General features: G+C 36.5%; 1 protein-coding gene across 1 annotated transcript in view; it reads right to left on the bottom strand.

Annotated features, from left to right (window-relative positions):
* The window catches only part of TMC1 (transmembrane channel like 1), an 82,618-nt gene that overhangs the window by 14,718 nt on the left and 45,473 nt on the right, over positions 1–22,427 (bottom strand). The window contains exons 6-11 of the mRNA XM_068175897.1: positions 15,035–15,125; positions 14,167–14,248; positions 11,035–11,141; positions 8,109–8,207; positions 4,409–4,551; positions 1,800–1,944 (exon numbers count right to left, since the gene is read on the bottom strand). Of these exons, the coding sequence (XP_068031998.1) occupies positions 1,800–1,944; positions 4,409–4,551; positions 8,109–8,207; positions 11,035–11,141; positions 14,167–14,248; positions 15,035–15,125 (667 nt within the window). The remainder of the gene's footprint in view (positions 1–1,799; positions 1,945–4,408; positions 4,552–8,108; positions 8,208–11,034; positions 11,142–14,166; positions 14,249–15,034; positions 15,126–22,427) is intronic.

The raw sequence follows: 22,427 nt of genomic DNA on the forward strand, positions 1-22,427 counted from the left end.
CCTGGAAGATTCTGGGGTTTGGCTCCACAGGGTTTTTTTGCCCCTGTTGAATGTGCCCACAATGAATCTTGTTACAGTTGTACTCATGTGTCAAAAAAAATGCCAGCACATTCTTTCAGCTTGCAAGGTCGAGTGATACAGCAGGATAAATGTGTGATTGTCTGCCAGAAAAGGAAGTGTCATGTTTTAAAATGTGCACTTGTGAGAAAAGAGGATAATGTTTTACTCTGAAAGTCAGCAACTCAGAATGAAAAGATAGTTGACATGTGGGAATCCCCAAAAAAAATTGGACAGTGCAGAGCTTCAGACTGCAGAAAAAATGTTTGCCCCAATTTTCCCTGATAAAACTGATAAATATTACGATTCTGAGGCAAATATAATATCCAGCTTTTACTTTTGCCAGGTGAAAGAGCTTTTGGTCTGGAGTGTTCTCATGAAAGGAAGTTTTGTTAAAGCTTCTGACTTTGTTTAGAGATCTGCTGCCTAGAGGGGAAGCTGAATGTCATTGTAATAATTGTCTTTAATAGCTCTGCTCCTTTTACAGCATGTATTTGTCACATAAATGACAGAAGACTGCAGCAGCTTTCAAACAAAACTCCATGACCTCACCCAAGCCTTTCTTTCTGAGGTTCCTTGCTTGTTTGTAACAATTACAGTAAAGCTTCATGAGTTTATTTCTCAAAATTAAGCCTTTTTCTTGACAGTTTTGTATTCTTTCCCAAATAGCTTTCAGCATCTGCTCTTAGCTGGCAGGCAGGGACCCTCTTACAGATTCAACACTTTCAATCAGTATTTCTCCAGTATTTGCTTTCTCGGAATCTTCTCTTGATAACTTACACTTGAGAGCAGTTCTCTGTTATGCCTGCAGCTGAGGAGGTGGGCAGGGTGAGGGGCTGTGGTGGCTGTGCCACTACTGTGGACAGGAAAAATGCAGCTGAGCAGAGCAGCTCAGTGCTCAGTGCTCCAGTCCCACAGTGTCACACTTGTCAGCAGGACTGCGAGCCTGGCACCTTCTTCATTGTCTTACAACACTGCACCTGTGTGTTCCCTGTACATTATTACATTAAAAATTAAATCCTCCTTTGCATGCTACATTGGTGTGTCCCAGCCACCCTACAGCACAAACACAGTCTTTAACATTCAACATATAGAATATATCCCCTCCACTGTTTTCACAGCCCTGCACCTTACGTCTTGCCTTAGATTCCTTACACAACTATTCTTGAAATCAACATACCCTATACACTGGAAAGAGGCCTAGAACATTGCCTTGCAAATTGGGCTATATTTTGTCATTAATTTGAAAATAAGACATTTTCTTACTGAAAAGCGAGTATAAAGTCATAATTCTGAGGTCAGTTCTTCTGATAAATTGCCCTATAGAGTTTATTTTATTATTTTGTCTTATGATATTTCTTCTCTGTAACAAGAGAAGTTGACAATGTGAGGCTGCCAAAAAGGGAGCAATATTTTAAAAACAGTTTTCAGACAAACAACATAGAAACTGGAAGCCACCGAGATAAGAAAAAAGAAAAATATTATTTTTACAATAGAATCAGTTTTCTAAAACTGGTACTGTCAGCACAGAGGACACAAAAAATGCTAATGTTATTTCTTTCACAGGTAAAAAGAAAAATAATTTGTTGGCAAGACACAGAGACCCAGAAGGGTGTACAGATGTCAATCTGAGTACACGTTTCTGAGCCTCAGCACACCTAACTCTTGACCTTAATTCTGCCTGATTCACACCAGTGTGAAAGCCAAATCATGTTGCCACTCCTTAGTAAACTCTGTTTTACCTTAAAGCTTGTTGTGATGGAGGCAAACTTATTATCTGCTGTCTCAGGATTGCCAATAAGATAGTCCCAGCTTGTGAACATTTTCCAGCTGAAATTAAAACTAGTGTCATCCCCACCACCATCGTCATTTGCATTCTTTGCCATTCTACAAAAAACACAAAGACACAGGGAGAACCTCTTAGCACTAGTTCTGCTTTGTAGACATGCCTTTTAAATGATTTCTAATTTCTAACTTTTTTTCCTGAAAAAACTCTACATCATTCTTGCTTTACTAAATCTTTATTACAGTTATGCTAAATCTTTATTTCTGAAACAAGTGTGCAAAATGGAGATTTTCTCATTTAGACATGTTATGATCTCACCACACACATTTTGATGAAAAAGAATAAATGTATTTCATTAACCTCTCAGAGAAACTCTGCTGGATAAGAAGCTTAATAGAAAAACAATATTGAGAACATCTCTTAAATAGAAAGGTGCAGAGCATCCTGAACTGCAATAGACTTTATTAGAGAGTTCACAAATAGAAAAAGAAGAAAAAATCCAATAAGCAAAATATTCTAAAATAACAATAAACAAAATAAATACATAAATAAAACAAAATACACATAAGAATATAAGAAATATGCTAAAATAACAAGAAAGAAGAAAATGTAGTTGTAACATACAAAATAGGACTCATACAACAATCTTCCCTATCATCTCCTATGCATATACAAAAAGATTTATTACAAAGTCCAGAAACATCAGATTATTTCTTCAGAGAAGTATTTCTTCAGATTAAACTTAATCTTGTCTTCAATGTTCTCTGTTTTAAAGGCGTTTCATTTATGTAATAACCATGGTATTGGTTTGCATACTTTGTTGCCTAATTCAAGAAGTCATTAAACACAAGGAAAGAGTGTGCTGATAAGGCACAAATAACTTAGTCTTCAGTATTTCTGGTCAGGAAAAGGAAACACTTTAAATCTCAATAATGCAGCAAAGATTTTATTAATATTATTGCTTTCTATGTACCACATTTTTAAAAGTCCAATAAAATACATGCTCAGAAATCTAGGATGAAAATAGTATGTAAATAATAAAGAAAATCTTTCTGAGATGCCAAAAATCAATATCAGGGTTGGTTTTACCCAGAAGAGTCAGACATCATGAAAGGTTCTTAATGAAGCCTGCTCTCTTCTGATTTATAGATTAAGACATTTCCTTCTCAAGAGTTTCTAATGAAATAATGAACATTGTTGTTAGAATATAATTTCTTTGCAATCAGAAATGTTTCAATTTTATGTTATACACTGCAAGAGCTGAAGAGAGGAACCCTACATCTAAATATTTCCCCTAAATAAAATAATAGTGATTATCATCCTCACTATCTCTTCACACAGATCTTTCTCTGCTCTCAGACAACAGCAGAAAAATGGTAGCACCTCCTATTAGATTAGATTGCTTTCAGTTTCTGTGCTCACTGTGCTTCTTTCTGGAGAAATAGAAAAGCGCAGAAGACTGTAAGAACTCTCATATGATTACCTAAATATTGGTCATCATTAGTGTTAGGTGGCCAGATGGAAAGTTTGCACATACAATGTATTTTTTTTTTCTTAAGGATATTCCTTTGTTTTTTGGCTACAGGGTTTTCCTGCTATCAGGAATATTTCTTTGTCTGACAGAGAGTCATTGAAATAAAATTGTCTGAGACTACGACTTTTCTAATCTCAGTAGTTGTTTTATCAAAAATATTAAAAGATCTATTTTTGAACTAAATCAATTGCCATTTTATTGTACTGGTTTGTTTCCTCTCAAAAAATACATATATGTGACTGAAGACTTTTTTTTATGAAATTATTCTTGCCTTATGTAGGAAGCCAATTTGAAAACAGGATATGAATTAATCTAGTCCTCATGCAAGTGAAAAATACTGGCTTCAGAACAAAACTATGGAAATACACAGACTGTATTTTTCCCTATATTTAAATGTGTCTTTGAATCTTGAACTGCAAGGTTCTTAATTTTTTCGCTACAGGCTTTTCATAAAACCACTGCTAGAGGTGTACTACTGTGTGAGGTGGTAATCTTGCATGAACCAAGGGTATTAAAGATTATATTAACTGGCAGCATTTACTGTGGACTGTGAACTACATGCAGAATTATTTGCCATATGCTTCTTTATTATGTTCTTCCTGCATAAAAGAGTCTAACTCACATAAAGTAGAAGGTAGATTGAATTCAGAATTCACTGAAGGTAGAATTATTGAATTTCTTGCATTTTAGCTGAAAATATACTGGACGCCAAGAATTATGAAAAGATGGGCTGACAGGTCTCTTCCTCACTTTACGTATTCATTTTTAATTTTGAAGTTCAGAAGAGAAGTGTTCTGTTATTTCAGTAAAGATTTATTCCCACTTTCACAACACTGTAACTCAACTTCTAGTGCAGAAGAACAGATAAATAAATAGAGGTTGAAGGAGTCTTACATAACTGTGACCTTGCATTTGATCTTGCATTGTCCTGTACCTAGAATTAGTGCATTTTTTATAAAGACAGTCTCCAGGGTCAACAGTGGAATTACCTGCCTTTTTGAAAGTACTTTTTTCCAGAGACAAGAACTTACGTTCGAGTGACAATCATAAAGCTATAGCCAATAGACCCAACTCCAACAAGGAAATATGAAAGAGGCATCCTGAACTTGAGCCACCCGATTGTCCTCTGGTTATTGTAATAACCATAAAAGAGTACAGAATACTGTGCAAAGCCCTGAAAATTCAGAAAAAAATATAATGTTACTTTTCCTAATATTGCACATAATCAGTTAATATATCAATAGCAATATATTAAAACATTCATTTCAGTGAATTCAAATCAGTTGCAGATACCACTACAATAAAGCTCACAGGATAGAAAATGTGTCCTTTTATTTTAAAAAGACATAAAATATTTCATAGCAACTTCAAAATCTTTTAAAATTGATCATTAACAATCCCTCTACTATTTAATGAGTCAAAACTTCTTCATCAGCATTCTTCTTGTAAAGACAGAAACACATTGTCTTACAGAATTTGTTTTTCATATTACTTGCAGATAAAATCCCATATTTTTAACTTATTTTTTACCTTTCTAAAATTTATTTGCATGAGTTTGATACAAAAATCTCATATGCCTTCTTTGTCTAATAACAGTTGTCTGCTGTTCATTGGGTGATCATTCAGTATGTATGACAACCAATAAGTAGGGGCATTTTATAGGTGATTATTCTGGATGTAGATCTTTTGCATACTTTGACTTGACTCCAAGGCTATAAAAATTGCAATATAAGTTCACTGTCTTTCTCTGCAATTCAAATTCTATCTTCTTTTCTAAATATCTTAATATGAATTACCCTCTCTTCTACTGGTCAGATAGATGATTTTTCTAAATTTCAACAGTACCTTATTAACTGTAGGAAATTGCTGGTGTCTACATGGATCAATAGCTAAAACTTCCTGGTAATTCTCAGGTGAATGCAAGAACTCATGTCCTAGATGAAGGCCAAAGCCAGAGACTTTACCAGGACAGCCCAGTGCAGGCACAGCAGTGGCAAAACTCCAGCTGGATGTAAGAATACCAAGTGCAATATGTAGTATTTCACCACGTAATTGGAGGATAGACCATGCATAATTTTGTCAGTAATACAATAATATGAAGGGTTGGTGAAATAAAAAAAACATTTGCTACCCTTGTGTTTTTCAATTGCCCACTTTCCTAAAAATTAGTAACATCTTTCTCTTGTTTATTTTTTCAAAACATGCACTTGATTTATTGAAGCTTTTTCTATATGTGAAATGAGTCACAGTCTTATTTGAAAAACCTACTTCACAGTTCTAAGCTGAAAATCAAATATTAGTATATGGCACACATAAATACTTTTCAAAATATCTTGATCCACATATCTCATTTTTCTTCATCTCTGACTAGATTTGAGATATGTGCTTATGCATAAGGGATAAAAATATGCCCATCTCTAATAAGGCAAGTATTCTAATAGAGCACATTTCTTGCTAAATTCTAGTAAAACATCTACACCAGTCAGGATACATTCAAGCACAATAGCATGTATTTTGCATATTTTTGGTCACTAAAGCATCCTATAATTCCGTCTTAGCCTAGGTTTCAGTACAGCCTAATGCAACTCTGGAGAGCCTTTTGGGACCCCAAAATTATTAAAATGCCTTTTTAGTCTCTGTGTTCTGCAAATTAGGGGTAATTCCTGCACTGTGTACCACTCTGTTGATTTCACAGCATTTCACCATAAGATTAGAAATAACTTCAACTCTGTAAAAGTAGGCATGCATGAAAGATCTCTTTCACTCCTTTCTAAGCCTAACATAAAAGACTATTGATTAAATGTGTTATTGCAATAAAACTTGTGACTCTAATATTTTATGACTGGATTATAATCTGAATACTATATATTAAAATCGAATTCCAAGTAGAATACATCAAAATCCAAATATGCTTCCCTTTGCCATGTCAGTAATGTGAATCAAGCACAAAAGAAAGCAGAATGTGCACGCTGAGTTCATCTTTTCTTTACTTGTCTTAGAGACTGGTTGGGTGTTATGATCCATTTTATAGAGATGTCTCTGCCCAAAATAAGATGACCATAAGAGACCATACGCTGAATTCAACAGCACAGATATTACTTAACAGTAAGTGTGAGGGGGAGAGAGACAGAGAGAGAGAGATAAATGGGAGTGAGGGGGTGTAAGAGACAGAGAGAGAGAAAGAGAGATGGAGAGAGAGACAGAGAGATTAAGTAGAAAGATATCACCAGTAGAAAGATACAATTATCACCACGTGGATTCGTGTGGCATCCTCCCAGGGCTTTTTCGCCCTGGTCTTCTCAGTGGAGGAGTCCCAAGACATTCTTCTGTGGTATCACCTTTATACAGTCCAAGTTCCAGGTTCCACAATGTTCCCATTACATGGGATGGCATGTGGATAAGCACTTGCTTCCTTTCTCACATTTTGCCACAGTGGGAATTTTTGTCCAGATGCTAACCAAGCCTTCACCCCTGTTAGGCCTGGAATTAACTCCTTCCTACTGCAGCATCTGTGTTATCTCAGGTTCCATTATGTTGGCTTATCTTATGGGGACATTGTTTCCTGCTGCATTTTTAAGGGCTTGGAGTTCTTGGGTTTTGTTGGAGTTTTGTTTAGGTTAAAATATCGATTGCTGATGTGCGATCATTTATTTCTAAGTTACCTGGTAGCATACAAGTCTTGCTAGCAGATGAAAGGAGCTATTTCCTGTGCTGTTTAAACAAAGATGTCATTGTCTTCAGGGAATATTTGACAATCTCACATGCCTCAAGAAAAAATTTCCCCCTCAATCTTTCAGGGGATCTGTCTCTTTCAATGCCTTATTCTATGTTTATTATATTTGCATTTGCTCCTTCTGTTAACTGCTACATTGTTACTTATTGTACTTTCTTCTTCACACCTGTCAGTTTTTTTCTGACAATTATTGAAAGCTTTTCTTGTCTTTCCACCATGCCTTCATCCATCTTCTCTCGAACACATTTATTTTACAAGTTTTTTTCTAATTTTCTGTATAAAGCTCTTCTAGCCAATTCTCTTGACAAAATCTTCGAGTTGCTACAATTCCTTTTTTCTCCAATATTTCCCTGATATTTTTATTTCTCATTTTATAATTTCAGTATAATTATCTAACTCCCCAGCCACGTGTTTAGATTTTTTCTTAATGTCACTCAAATATACAATTTCTGATGCACTAGAAGAAATGACATTTCATGAAGTAGTCACTGCAAAAAGATGCATACACATGTTTTCAGAAAGATCTTCCAATCCTGTTTTTATCCAAGAACCCATCAACGGCATTGAATGTAGACAAAGGGATAAAATGTGCGGAGTTCACTGTTACTTTTAATGTATTTTCTTCTTTTTTTTTTTTTTTCTTAATTCATACTGCATTTTAAAATTCAGGATCTTAATCATATGAAAGAAGAAGACCAAATTCACATTTCAGAAATGGAAACCCAGTACCCCAGAATGGCAAACCAGATTTGAAATATTTCCCCAGGTGTCTTTTGATTGCCACATATACTGAGACATGCTTGTGAATATCAAGCTTCATTATGGGTTTTGTCTGAAAGAAGCATCTATACAGAGAGCTTGTGAAACAAACATGTAAATTAATTATCTTGTGAATTATCTCCTGAAATACTTAATATTAAGTAACTGAACATTAAATCATGAAGAAATAGTGAATAAAAGTCATGTGGATATCCAATACTGCAAGATTATGCACTTACACTAAAATCCCAGAGGGTAGCAAAATTCATAGCCGTTGCTTCTTCAGCTCTTGGGACAGTTTTTCTCGGCAAAGAGCCATATGGCTTACCCATCAAAGCCTGAAACAAACAAAAAAATGAGACTGATTTATATTTTAAAGCAAAATAGCAGCAAAGGAAATGGACAGTGATCTGTCATTTCTTTGAAAGACTGGTTTTATGTTCCTAACCTCCCTAATGAGAAAGAACTACTTCTACAATTCCTTTCACTGCTCCTCACGTTACTGATTGAAACTGTGCTTAATATATGCATTCAGTGGTGTGTTCTAAATTTAAAGTTCCACTAGTTTCAATGGATTGCCAAACTGTGCCTCTTACATTCAAAGGCACAGAAGTCCATCCATATTTCTCTAATGAGTGGTGTTTATCTTGCAAAGACCAACATTTTTCTTGCATTATGGATTTTATTGGGATATTTTAAATGAAACAAATGGGAAGATGCTAGGGAATCAGTTTTTGGATTCTGACAGTTCACCTGCTGCTGGCAAGATGCTTATTCAGGCACAGTACATCTCCTCACAGGGTTCTTTCCAGGCTCACCCTGAAAAGTATTGGACATTTATTCTGTTTTGGCTTCTAAGGAAGATCACAGAATGACAGAATATACTGAGTTGAAAGGGACCCACAAAGATTATCAAGTCCAACTCCTGTCCCTGCAAAAGATCATCTCAAAGAGTCACATCATGTGCCTGAGAGTATTGTCCAAAAACTTCTTGAATGCTGTGAGACTTGAAACTGTGACCATTTTTCTAGGGAGCCTGTTCCAGTCCCCAACCATCTTCTGGATGAAGAACCTTTTTCTGATATATAACCTCAACCTCACCTGACACAACTTCAGGCCATTCCCTTGGGCCCTGACACTGTCCCCACAGAGAAGAGATCAGTGCCTCCCCCTCCTCCTCCCCTGATGAGGAAGCTGTAGATTGTGATGAGGTCTCTCCTCAATCTATTCTTCAGGTTGAGCAGATCAAGTGACCTCAGGTGCTTCTCATACAGCTTCCCCTGGAGGCCCTTCATGATCCTTTGGATGCTCTCTAACACCTTAATATGTGCTTTATGTTGTGGCACCCCAAACTGCCCCCAGCACTCGAGGTGAGGCTGCCCCAGTGCAGAGCAGAGCGGGACAATTCCCTCCCTTGCCCAGATGGCGATGCTTTGCCTGATGCACCCCAGGACACGCTTGGCCCTCCTGGCTGCCAGGGCACTGGCTCATATTCAGCTCGCCATTGACCAGGACCCCCAGGTCCACAGCACTGCTCTCCAGCCTCTCATTCCCCAGTCTGTCTGTACATATAGAGTTGTCCCAGCCCAGTGCAGAATCTGGCATTTTCACTTGTTGGGCTTCATGTTGTTGGTGATTTCTCATTTCTCTAATTTGCTGAGATCTCCCTGCAGGGTGTCCCTGCCTTCGAAGGAGTCAACAGCTCCTCTCAGTTTTGGATCATCTGTAAACTTGCTTAGTATCCTTTCCACTCCTGAGTTTAAGTCATTTATGAAGATGTTAAAGAACACAGGACCAAGAATGGAGCTCTATGGGACCCCACTGGTGACAGGTCACCAGTCAGATGTCAACCCATCCACTATCACCCTTCATGCCTGACCTGTGAGTCAGTTGCTCACCCACCCCATGATGTGTTTCTCCAGCTGTGTGCTGCACATTTTCTCCAGAAGGATACTGGGAGAGACACAATTGAAAGCTTTTCTGAAATCCAAAAAGAGCGCATCTACTGGTTTCCCTTGATCAACTGGTTAGGTTACTTTGTTATAAAAGGATCACAGGTTTGATAAGCAGGACTTCCCTCTCATGAAGCCATGGTGGCAGTGAACCGCTGCATTGTTCTTCAGATGCTTTTCAATACCTCACAGAAAAATCTTCCCCTTAACTTTACCAGGCACTGAAGTGAGACTGACAGGCCTGTATTTTCCAGGGTTGTCCTTCTTGCCCTTCTTGAAAATCAGAACACTTGCCAGCATCCAGTCAGCTGGGACATCTCCTAACTCCCAAGACCACTCAAAAATCATTGAGAGATGTTTTTCAATGATGTTAGATGAGGAATCCCATCAAACCCTATAGATTTGTAGGGATCTAGATGGAGGGATCAAGTTACTGAAATGCTGGGCTGGGAAGTTACAATTCCTAACTCTTTCTTATCCGCGTGCTACAAAATGAGAAAGCTAAAATGAATATGAGATATTGAAATCAGGGAGATGGCGCAATAATTTTAATTCCATAAAGCCCTGCTTTTAGAAGGGCAATATGGTAGCTCAAAGAAACCCAGGAAGTATTACATTTCATAGAAGTAATTTATGTCTGAGTCCAATATCTGCTCTAAGTACCACTCTTAACAAAGATGTTGCACAGTGCGAAATATGAGAGGTCCCTTGTGACTTTACAGCCCTGTTATGCCTTATCAGCATGTGAGTGTTGCATCTGAAAGGATCCTTTGAGCCCCAGGATGCATCTTTCTATTGCAATGCATATTTAGTCAACATAGTCTCCCATGAGTTTTCTTAGTCTCAGTTCCTCTACTTTGTTATGCACAGAACAACCAAAACCAAACAAATAAGCAAACAAACAAACAAACAAATCCGCTCCCCCATATAACAAAAACCCCCTACATCTATGTCATCCCAGACTTCAAAAACCATTTCAGAAGACAAACCTAAATATATTTTACATTTTCCTGTCCTGTTTAATTCAAGACATCTCTCTATAGAGACAACTGTCCACAAAGTAAGCCCATTTTTACAGGCTTACTACAGTCTAATACTTGCAAATGGAGCATGAAGAGACTAAAAACCATTTAAAGCTGCAGTCCTATGAAATCTCACTGCAAAGACAGAAATCCACATGGCAATCCTCAAAGATAATTTAAAAGATTCCCACCTCAGGCACCATTACAAGACCAAAAGTCAATCCAAAGAGAATCATATTTATTCCATACATCCAACGCAAGAATATGAAATAAGATGCTACTGATGAGCCAAAGTGACCTGTGAAAACATGAGATGTGATTAAAAGACAGATAAGCTGGTCCTTTGAATTTATTTTATCTAAGGATGCACAAAATTTATTAAAAAGAAGTAAAATCAGGAGAGGATTTTACACATTTGATTGATTCTAATTTTAATTAATTCTAAATGTAATTAATTTTATTTTTTTTCTTTATTACCATAATTTTAATAAATTTCTTGCATATTGCATACTAATATGTGTTGAGCTGGCTGAAAAAACAGGAACAAAAATATAAAAGTATTAGTTAAATAGAGTTTCTAGGTTCATATAAAAGCTGTGAAACTTGCTCTTATTAAGTAATATCTAGAAGTATGTTTCAATTAATTTTTTTCTGTCTGATGTGGATTTTAAGCATTCTTGACATGCTAAAGCAGAACCAGCCCAGTTTTAATGGGAAGCACAGCAGTATTAGCTAGTAGGTAAAGTCTTTCCAAGATGAAAACACTTGTCAGCGCTATTATAATAGTGCTCACCAGATTTTTTCACTAGAGATGAAAAACATTATCTGCAGTGTTTGTACCCTTTCTTTCTCTTACTCTTCTGCTTATGTGTTCTATCTGTAGCCAGGTGTGCAGGCAGTCCCATCTCTAGGTGAAGGATCTGACCTCACACGCTCCAGAGCCTAACCTGGACCAGTGCACAAATTAGAGGCTGCAGGGGAAGCACTGACAACCAAGAGACTGTTTTGACCCATGCTCTGCAAGTCAGGGCAAACAAAAATAAAAGCTCAGATAAATTACTATAGGAGAGCTGTCAGTTAGAAAAGTACTAGGTTTCAGTTCCTTTATCATTCATCTGCAGGGGAAAAAATTACCTTTCAATATGTTTTTCATACACGTTCTAGTTTGTGAGCCTGGAGCACACCTCAGCAAATGAAAAGTAAATATCTCTGTTCAGAGTGACTTATTTGTATTGTTATTTCTAAACCCTTTTGCAGACATGCAACACATTCTTTCAGTATGTAATATGAAGTTAATATATCTTTTATTATTTGGGATGCATATATTCATATTTTACTGTAACATCTCAATCAGTAGAAAACTTAATACATTTAAACAGGTATAATCCCAAAGTATAAAAAGAGGCCAACTATGAGACATTTATCACAGATCTGCAAAGGCAGGAGCAAACTATTCTGTCAAGGATTTCAGCATTTTGAATCTGCTTTATTCACAGTTCAGAATTAAACCATCGTTTTGAAATTTTGTGTGAAGTGGTCAATCTTAGCAGTGACCAACATACTGGGAAGTCTGGGGAGAGGTATAAATCAAGAGACTTTGAGTTAGTCTGTCTGGTTGTAAGATTAACCAATTATAACCAAACTGCAGCCTTTGGGGGATACTATGGACTCAAAAAAATACAGTGCAGATAATTACAAGTATTTCTGATTTCAGGTTACTTTTGTAGACATCGCCATGTCCCATTATTTCTTTTGCTCAAATCCTAATATCCTCATTGTATTGGGAATACCTTCTTTTCACGCACTCAGTTATAGTTCTTGTATCAGTTATCCTGATGAAACCTCTGCTATGCATCCATCTGGAACATGTGCAGTGAGCCAATGCATTGGAATTACCTGCACCAGGATAGTTATTGCAAGTGAATGCACAGACCGCTCTAGTGCTTTATTATTTTTCACCAATCAGGCAAGAACAGACATCTTTTAGTAAGTAAAAAGCTTAACTATGGGTGAGGACAATTTAGCCATGACTGCCCTCAGCTGTATTTTCAGAGTAGGCAGGTCCAAACAGGGTCCTGCAACAGGGAACATGGAAATTGACACAAATGGAGTGCACAAGCTGTGAACAAAACCAGTCCAAGTTTCACCAGTATTTTGAATCCACTCTGAGGAGCAACATGTTCTGTGTATGAATGAAATAATTTTAAGTAGACTTTAGCCATCTTTTCCACCATCCACAGTCTCACCACGCTAGGCATTGGTATGGAGATAGGTGTGCATTTTATAGATTTTATCAGTGGAATAGGATTCACCCTGTCCCAACACAGGTCTGTGTGATTCCCATTAAGTCCTTTTGCACAGATAATACTGAATATCTGTTCTGCAAGGAAAAGAAGAATTTATATTTTCTACATATAAATACTTCATACATTTGTCAACTTCTCTTTTAAACATCAAAGTCCCAGGTTGTCACCTATTGACAACATGAGGACACATAGCAGATGCCCTTTGTTCTGAAGCCAGTCTCCCTGAGCTAGAAGGGACTCACATCTTGAAGAAGGGAGCCTACCTGAAGCACAGTGCTTCAAGCCTTTACCTGATCTTTCTAGATTGCTGGAGCACTGGAGGAGTCAAACTCAACTGAGAAAGGCTCTTTATGTGGTAGTGGGAAGCATTTGTTGTAAAGGGAATCTAGGTGTCAGACCTTCACTCAGGAAGCCACACACTTAAGTCAAATCTCCTTCAAATAAAGGACTGCAGTTTAAATTTGTCACTGGAATGTCAACACAAAACTGAATTGTGACAGACCCCTACTCTCAAATATACCCATAGTACTAACTACACTGCCTCGTTTATATATGGGCCATCCAAGACCAATTCTGTTCTCTCTGTGTTTTTTTTCTGTGGCTGACAATGACAGAAAGGCAACTTACACAAAGCTCAAGATAATGAAAAAAGTGGCAGAAATAATTGAAATAATTGCGGTATAACCTATATAGTATAATCTGTATAAAATAAATGCAAACAAATAAAGTGAAGGTGAATAAAGTGAATGGCTAAGTCTCAATTATACTTTTTTGTGATTCATTTCAACACTGGTTTTTTTTAACTGCTACCTGTATAGTGACAATTTTTATCTGTAAAGTGGTACCCTCTGAAGACAATTTTCAACTATTTATATTATCAAGCTCAATAAATATTAATGAAAAAATAAATACTCATTGTTTTTAAACTATGCATTGAATACAGATGCATATACTAAAAAAATTATCATTTGGCAGACATCAGAAATATGATACTAGATCCTATTCTTACTTACTTACTTTCAATCTCCTTAATTTTCATTTCCCAGGGTATGCAGGCTGTCTTAAAATTTTCAAAATCTCTTTGAAATTTCATCCATTTCTGGAGAGTCACAGAAAAGAAAAAACAAAAACCACACCATCATCTCAGTGCCCAGATGCTCATTTCTTCCTTGAGCTAATGTAACCCCTTAATCATTCACAAAATCCATTGGTAGAGTCCACAAAGTAATTGTGAAGAGCCATCTCCTTTTGTTTATTTTAATATCTCTTCTATTGGATTTGTGTGACGTTTCTATTTCTACCACAAGAATTATTAGCTAATCACTTTTTTCATGCCAATCTTTTTCTTTTTCTTTTTCTTTTTCTTTTTCTTTTTCTTTTTCTTTTTCTTTTTCTTTTTCTTTTTCTTTTTCTTTTTCTTTTTCTTTTTCTTTTTCTTTTTTTCTTTCTTTTTCTTTTTTTCTTTCTCTTTCTTTTTTCTTTATCTTTTACAGAAGACTGTCTCAAGGGAAAAACTGAACTTTGGATTCAGTCCACACAAATACTCAATCCACACCAAGGCAAATTAACTTTCATAAGATATTGAACCCTTGCAAACTCCTGTAAAACAGCTGATTTTCGTTTTGATGACAAGTTTCAAAAATCAAACTATAAGCTTTCATTAGAAATATTTTCATGTGAGAAAAATAAAATAAAAAAGTTTATTTTAAAATAAACTTTTAAAAGAAAATAAAATATAAAAATAAAAGATTAATAAATAAAAAAAAAAAGTTTAAAATCCATGGAAAGACAAGGAATGCTACTGTGGAATATGAGTACTCATGGCAATAATCTTCAGAAGGCTTCCCATGAGCTTTACAGGAAATTAGTGAAACAATTCATTTACCTTGGTCATCATCACTTTGTATGCATAGAATTTTTTTCCTTTTCCTTTTCCAAGAGCACCTTCAAACTTCTCAACAAAAAGCTGTGCTTCCCTGGAAAATGAAGGCAAAAGAGAGATATAGATTATGTTATAGTAAATTTCATATTGTCTCTATCAAATTAATGTATTTTTTAGTCCTCATAGAACTTTATAAAATCTTGTTACCTTAGTAATGTTTGAAAAGGAAAGCTCAGAGTTTTTCTATTTTGCAGAAGACTATATATGTAATGTGTATGTAATGCAAAAATCAAGCAACTTTATTCACCTGATCTAATGTGAACATATTTGGAGCTCTCATATTTGCCTAAGTCCAGTCAAGGTTACTAAATATGTTTAATCACAGTAACTCAGTAAACTGACTTTCACAGTTAAGCTACAGCCCATTTATATGAAGCACAGTTATTCCTGTTACCCTGACAGTTATTCCAACAGAAGAAAGAGGGATCTTCATAGGACACTGTGGGATCTTGGTGGTGATCACCTTTCTTGCTTTCTGTAATACTTTGCTTTTTCCTACTATTCTAATTTCTTCCTTGCTCTCTTCTATAATAGTGAATAAAAGTGAATTTTCATTTCAATTACCAACATTTGACCTCCTTTGTGTCTTAGTCATGCTCTGGATACCTTTGAGCCTCTCCCCTCTGTGTTCTCAGCTTAGGATGGGTTGGGAGAGAGATGTGTACACTAGAGCTTTGGTTCCCTTGTGCCCACCCTTCTCAATACTACATGTAACTTCGCCCTTCTGAATTTTTGCAAACATCTTCTTTAGATGTACCATTCCCAGAGTAATTTCTTTGAAACACAGCTTCTCAGGTCCCCAAAAGGCTAAAATTTTGCCTATAGAGATTTATAAGTTAAATAATATAAAGATGAAAGGAAGACTTTTAAACTCTTTAAAATGCATAAAGTCCACAGATTAAAACAATGAAGAGATCAAGTGCATTTTAATGTTTCCTCCATTTAATCCAATTTCTATGTATGACTTTCCACTATATCTCTCACAAGAAAATGTGCTCTAAAGGCTAAATGTTCTAAACCACTGAAAAAAGGACTAAGGATTCTTAACTCTCAGTGTATGCACAATGCTGTAAACGGTTCTGTTGTCACACTGTATAACTTCAAAGCACTCTATATTATGTTTATTATTATTATATTGTATTGCACAAAGCACCTTTGAGAAGGTAGACTATTAGGAAAATATTAATTGTGATGCATATTGATGTTGATGCATTTTTCTTTCTTTCCGGAACTCCTACAGATAAGTTTACCGAGTGAAATTAATTATCATGCTTACATTTTCTGCTCATATATTTTATACAAGGAAGGAAAAAGAGTGTTAAACTGTAAAATCTGGCAGGACTAATGACAGTATAGCAGTGTAGTTGAGATAAAGGAGAATTAAAATTACGTGAGAAGATGGCCTTTAGCCATGACATAACTTTTCTAATTTAATGGTTAAAAATCTCAACATCTATAGAAGTAACTGTGTTTTTTTAATAACTTCAAATGTTTAGGGTAATCTTCAGTCTGAAGATCTATCGAATACTTTCACAACTTAGACATCCGCTGCAACAATTGCTTTGGCTTGCAGTACCAAGTATCCAAATAAGTGCACTTAAGTGCAAAATTGAGTTATTGAATTTCATTTTCAGTGATTGAGAGCTTTCCTTATTTGAAAGGCCTCTGGGCACTCTCCCCTTCCAAGTGCTTTCACTCAAACCCAGCTGGTGAAACATCAGGGCCAGTGCAATTTCACCTGACCTCAGGACTTCTGCATGCCTTTTCACAACATTTGAAATTATGAATGTTAATCTAATATTTTTTTTCTCTCTATAGCACAAGTAAAGCAAAGATTCATATTAGAAAAGATAAAAATACCCAGCCACCCCCACAGCCACAGAGCCCACCTATTCATCACATCAAACACATTCCTTGAGGTTCAAGTCAGTGTCTTTTTAAGGGTGTAGATCCTTTATTTCCAATCCTGTGCTTCTAGATCACATTTGTATTCCAGATTTTTAAGTCTGATCTTTCTGTACTTAGCTAGTGCTGACACTGATTGGGGATTCTTTATTTTCCAAACCACTCTGAGTCCTCCAGAGATTTTACAACCCACTGCTCACATATCATTTTTTCATTTTGATTCTCAGAAAAATCTACAATTAAATTTCAGCCCTTCCAAGTAAGTCATAGAAAACAGATTAGTTCAGCTTCAGGAAACCTGTGTCCTAGGGTCACCTTTAAACCCAATCCACAGGATCCAAAATCTTACTGCTCCGTCAACAGGGTGTCCTGACAGCAGATGGCAGCTTCCTCCTGAATTCAGCAGTCAGTGCTGGAACAGTGCCATAAAAGCAGGAAGACAATAAACTGCATACCTATCAATCTCCCAGGTTGGCATACTATACTCTACTATAATTTCTATCACTGGGTAATTCAGGCTTGTTCATGAAAATTTTCTGAAATCAAAACCTACAGAGTAGAATTCTTGTGTTTTCAGTCACTAATTATGCTGCAGAATATGAAATTTTCAAATTTTAAGTGTTTTTTTTTTCAGAGTGAAGCAATGAATTAGAAATTTAAGAACATAATGTGAAAACTGCAGTAAATACATTAAAAATCCTTGATAGCATATATGACTACTTTTAACATCTATAGGTGAAACACTCAAGCTCTCCACAAACTTGTTCTGATAAAAAATAAAGTTAAGCCAAAACAGGAAGGAATTTTCCACTATCAAATTCCTAAAAAAATTATCTTAAACCTCTTTTTGACTTATTTTAAATTAATTTTGTAAGGTTTTCTACTAAAACTAGTTTGTTTTATCTTCATCTGCCTCCTGGACCCCCATCATACAATCTTTCAAGTGTTATGAGTATTTCAGCTTTTTCCCCAGGACAAAACAAAAAATTGCTTTTTTAAGGTGGTAATCTGGATCTACGGATTCTATGCTGCTGATTGTCCTGAATGCTTCCCTGGATTCTGCTTTGCTAGTGGCTGAAATTTTCTCTCTCCTTGCACTCCTTCTTCCCTAAATGTTTTATAATATTTTTTTCACTGATTTTCATTCAGTTTCCCTGCATTAGACTAAGATCACCATTGCATGACAAACAACCATTTCTTACTGAGTGGCTACAAGTGCAGTCAACTGAGTTGCACAAGAAAGACTGGACCAAAAATCTGTTTGATCCACATGTGCACGATATTTATGAAGTTATTTTCATGTTTAATCAAAGAAGTGTGAAGCAACTCCTTTCACTTCCTTAATAAATTGTTTTTGCACACTAAAAAGTCTGTTGTATAAATGCTGAAAGAAGTCAGTTAAATCCAAATTGTGGACTTGCAGTATTACTTTCATTTTCATTTACATTGAATTTTACTCTGGTCTAATAACAACACACTTTAATTGTTTTTTTTTTATATTAATAGAATTGCTGGCATTAATGCATCGACCATTAATGCACCCTGACCATGACAAGAAGGTGTTTCAAACATGCATTAAAAATGGTGGCCATAATGTTTCCAATTCTTGTGAAGTAATGGCCAAAATTATCACATAGTTAATAACCACCATATAATTAATAAAAGAGTAGCACATGCTATATGGCCAAAAGAGTTGTGGTGAATAGAATTAAATCCATCTGTCATCCAATTGCAGTGGTGTTCCCCAGGACTCAGTACAGAGGAGAGTCCTGCTCTATGAATGATCTGGAGGAGGGGATAAAGGGCGCTCTCAGTCAGTTTGCCTCCTCAGAGGAGGTTGTAGTGAAGAGGGAATCAGTCTCTTCTTCCAGGTACAAGTGACAGGACAAGAAACAGTCTCAAATTGTTCCAGGGAGGTTTAGATTGTGTATTACAAAAAATTTCTTCTACAAAAGGTTGCTAAGCATTGGAACAGGCTGCCCAGGGAAGTGGTAGAATCACCATCCCTGGAGGTTTTGAAAAAATGTGGAAGTGTCATGATAAGTGACTTGGAGAGATGGACTTGACAGTGCTGTGTTAATGGCTGGACTCAATGATCATAAGATTCTTTTCCAATCTAAATTGTTTTGTATCATTGTTATGCAATTGTATTTTTTTAAATTATTTTGTGAAAGAATAGTGGAAGTATTCTTTCACAGTTGGAATAAAATAAATCAAGTTACCTTTGATGTTCTACAGGCATATCTTTCATTTTGGTAATTTTACCAATAACATTCTAAATAAAATTTTCATATTGCTCATGATGCTGGAGCTATCAAACAGAATATGCATTCATTTTCTCCTCAGCTTTTCTTCCCCCAGCTCTGCAGCAGATTATTCCACTGACAACTTACTCCTGACTTCTGTGGTTTTTAAGTTACTTAAAACTCCTAGTCTTAAAATTTCAGCATCAACTTGGCACCATTCAGTCAGGGACCAGTCTTGCCATGTCCTTTCCATGTCTGTGACATATGTTCTTGTCAAGTATAGTTCAACAGATTACTTAATTTTAAGGTTTCTACCTTGATGTCTAAACTAGCTAAATGAAAGACCTCTATTTGTACATCACTGTGAATTTCTGTAAAACTTTGTCCTTTCCTCCATGTCTTTTGTGCTATAAACAACAGGAAGAAAGGGCAAGTCTTAGAAATACTTTAGAAACCACAACAAAAACCAGAAGTACATATATACATATTCATGCCCACTTGGAAGTATTGCGATTTCACAAACATGAGGATGTGTCAAAAACAACGCAGACCAACAAAACCAAGCTTTGTAATCACTGGTATCATGTGTTAGAGGTAAATTATCTGTATCACAAGATAGGCCAAAGTGTCCCCCACTAGCTAACTGTGAATTTAAAGAAACTTTAGAGAAAGCTTATTAATTGAATTACAGATGCAAGAACTAATAAATGTTTCAGACGGCCAGGCATTATTGTCCCAGAGAAGACTGAGTTAATTATTAATACAAGGTGTGGAGTTACAGCTTCCAAAGTGATAGGTGTATGGTACCTCAGGCACTTCTGTGCTGCACGGGGGATGTGTTACAGCTCTTAGAGCTTGTTGCTAATGAATAGGATTTGAGTGGATTGATCACATTTTTCAGTAACAGTTCAGGAAGGTTTCAGACTCTAAGAATTAAAAGCTCAATAAAAAGAAATGTTAACCATCCAGGACTTTTGTAAGTCTTAGAAGATTGGCTGAAAACAGACTTCAAAACAGATATTGTCAGGCACCGCTCACTTAAAAAGAAGTTCAGCAATAATAGTGGGCAAATTATATTGTTATTTAATACCCAGCTGGCTTCCAAGACATCCAGTCTTGCCTCCAGGACTGTAAGTATATCCACAATAAGAGAGATGAAATACTGATTGATGGGAGTACAAAGAGTGCAAAAACAGATGAGAAATTTCCACCATATCACACATGTGCCTTATAAATCTTTGGGTTTATATGCCTATAAAATTTCTTATTTCCAATTCATTTGTCTTGATCGGCAGTCTAAGTCCTGTAATAAAATTAATTGTGCTAGAAAAATACTGAAAAAAATCACCATAATGTATTCTGTCCCTAGAATGTGATCTGTTGTGATAGAGTGACCACATCAGTGGAAAAGGGAAGCACATCAACCTGTGGGAGCAAGTCCAAAGGAGAACCACCAAGTTGCTCTTAGAGTAACATGGTTAGAAGGATGGAGCTAGCCTCCTAAAAGAAAAGCCCGAAAGAACTGGGTTGGCTCAGCCTAGAAAAGAAGACGTTTCAAGGTGACTTACTTACAGCCTTCCAGTACCTGAAGGGGACCTGCAAGAGAGGGGAGGGACTTCTTATGACAGGATGTAGTGACAGGTCATGGGAGAAAGTCTTCCAATTGAGATAGAATGAGTTTGTATTAGATATTAGGAAGAAATTATTTACTGTGAAGGTGGTGAAGTACTGTCACAGGTTGTCTAGAGAAGTTTTGGATGCCCTATTTCTGGAAGTGTTTGAGGCCAGGATGGATGGGGCTGTGAGAAACCTCGTCTAGAGAAAGGTGTCCCTTTCAATGGCAGGTGGGTTGGGATAAATTTAATATTAAGGGCCCTTGCAACCCAAACTGTTCTATGATTCTAAGTGAAGAACAGCTTCTATACTGCTCTGATTTTTCTAGGAGAAAAAAATAGTTCTCACATCTTTCTTTATGTGAGTGTTTAATTGGAAGTCCTTCAAAAAGCCTAAACTTGATATTTTACTATCTTTTTTTCATATAACTTGTCATTTCACTTGTTTTGATAGTGTATTAACTGTCTTGTGGTGTAACTTTAGAGAACACAGTTGGCACATCTCTGGATTCTTGCGCTCAGTTTTTTAATTATATGTTACCATAATAAGCATTGCTGTTGGATACAAACTGCTCAGTTACTAATGGAATTTGTGCTTTTATAGCACAGAATTTTGTCCATCTAAAGTGCTTTGAGCACTAATAAGAGAAGTAAGATGAGTATACCAGAGGCAAACACAGTAGCACAGCATTTAAACCCTTCCCTTTTCTTCATATTGGTGCAAAACTCAGGCAGAAAAATGCACAAACAAGAATGCAGTTCCCAAAATCCAAAATCCAGTCCTCAGACTTAAACTGTGATAGCTTCTTCTGAAGGTTTTCCAGTTTGCAACAAAGGTTTTCCAGTTTGCAACAGCTGAAGCTCTGGCCCATTCGTTTGGTTGGGTGGTTTTTTTTTTTTTGTTGTTTTTTTTTTTTTTTTTTTTGTGTGTGTGTGTGTGTGTTTGTGTATGGTTTTGGTTTTTTTTGTTGTTTGTTTTGTTTTGTTTTATGGTGGTGGGTTTTTTTTGTTTGGTTGTTTGGTTTGGGTTTTTTTTGTTTTTGTTTTTGTTTTTTGTACCTTCTTCTAATCCAAAAATCACAGAATCATAGAATGTCAAGGTTGGGAGAGACTTTAAGACACCTTATGTGCAACCATCAACCCAGTACTACCACTGTAACCCCAGAGACACTAAACCACATCACCAAACACCAGTTCCAGATGCCTCTTGAACACCTCCAGGGATGGTGACTCCACCACCTCCCTGGGCAACCAATTCCAATTCACCCTAACAGTAAAATTTTTTTTATACTATCTAATCTGACTCTCCCTTGTCTCAGCCTAAGGCCTTTTCCTCTTGTCCTCTCACTGCAGGCACTGTAGTGAATACAGGCCCTGACTCACCCCAACCTCCTTACAGGGAGCTGCAAAAAGCAATGAGGTTCCCCCTGAGCCTCCTCTTCTTGAGGCTAAACAACCCCAGCTCCCTCAGCTGTGCCTCATGAGAGATGTTCTTCAGCTCTTTCAGGAGCCTCGTTGCCCTTCGGTGGACAGGCTCCAGCCCCTCAGTGTCCCTTTTAAAGTGAGGGGCCC

This window comes from Anomalospiza imberbis, chromosome Z, assembly GCF_031753505.1.
Source record: "Anomalospiza imberbis isolate Cuckoo-Finch-1a 21T00152 chromosome Z, ASM3175350v1, whole genome shotgun sequence".
NCBI classification, from domain to species: domain Eukaryota; kingdom Metazoa; phylum Chordata; class Aves; order Passeriformes; family Viduidae; genus Anomalospiza; species Anomalospiza imberbis.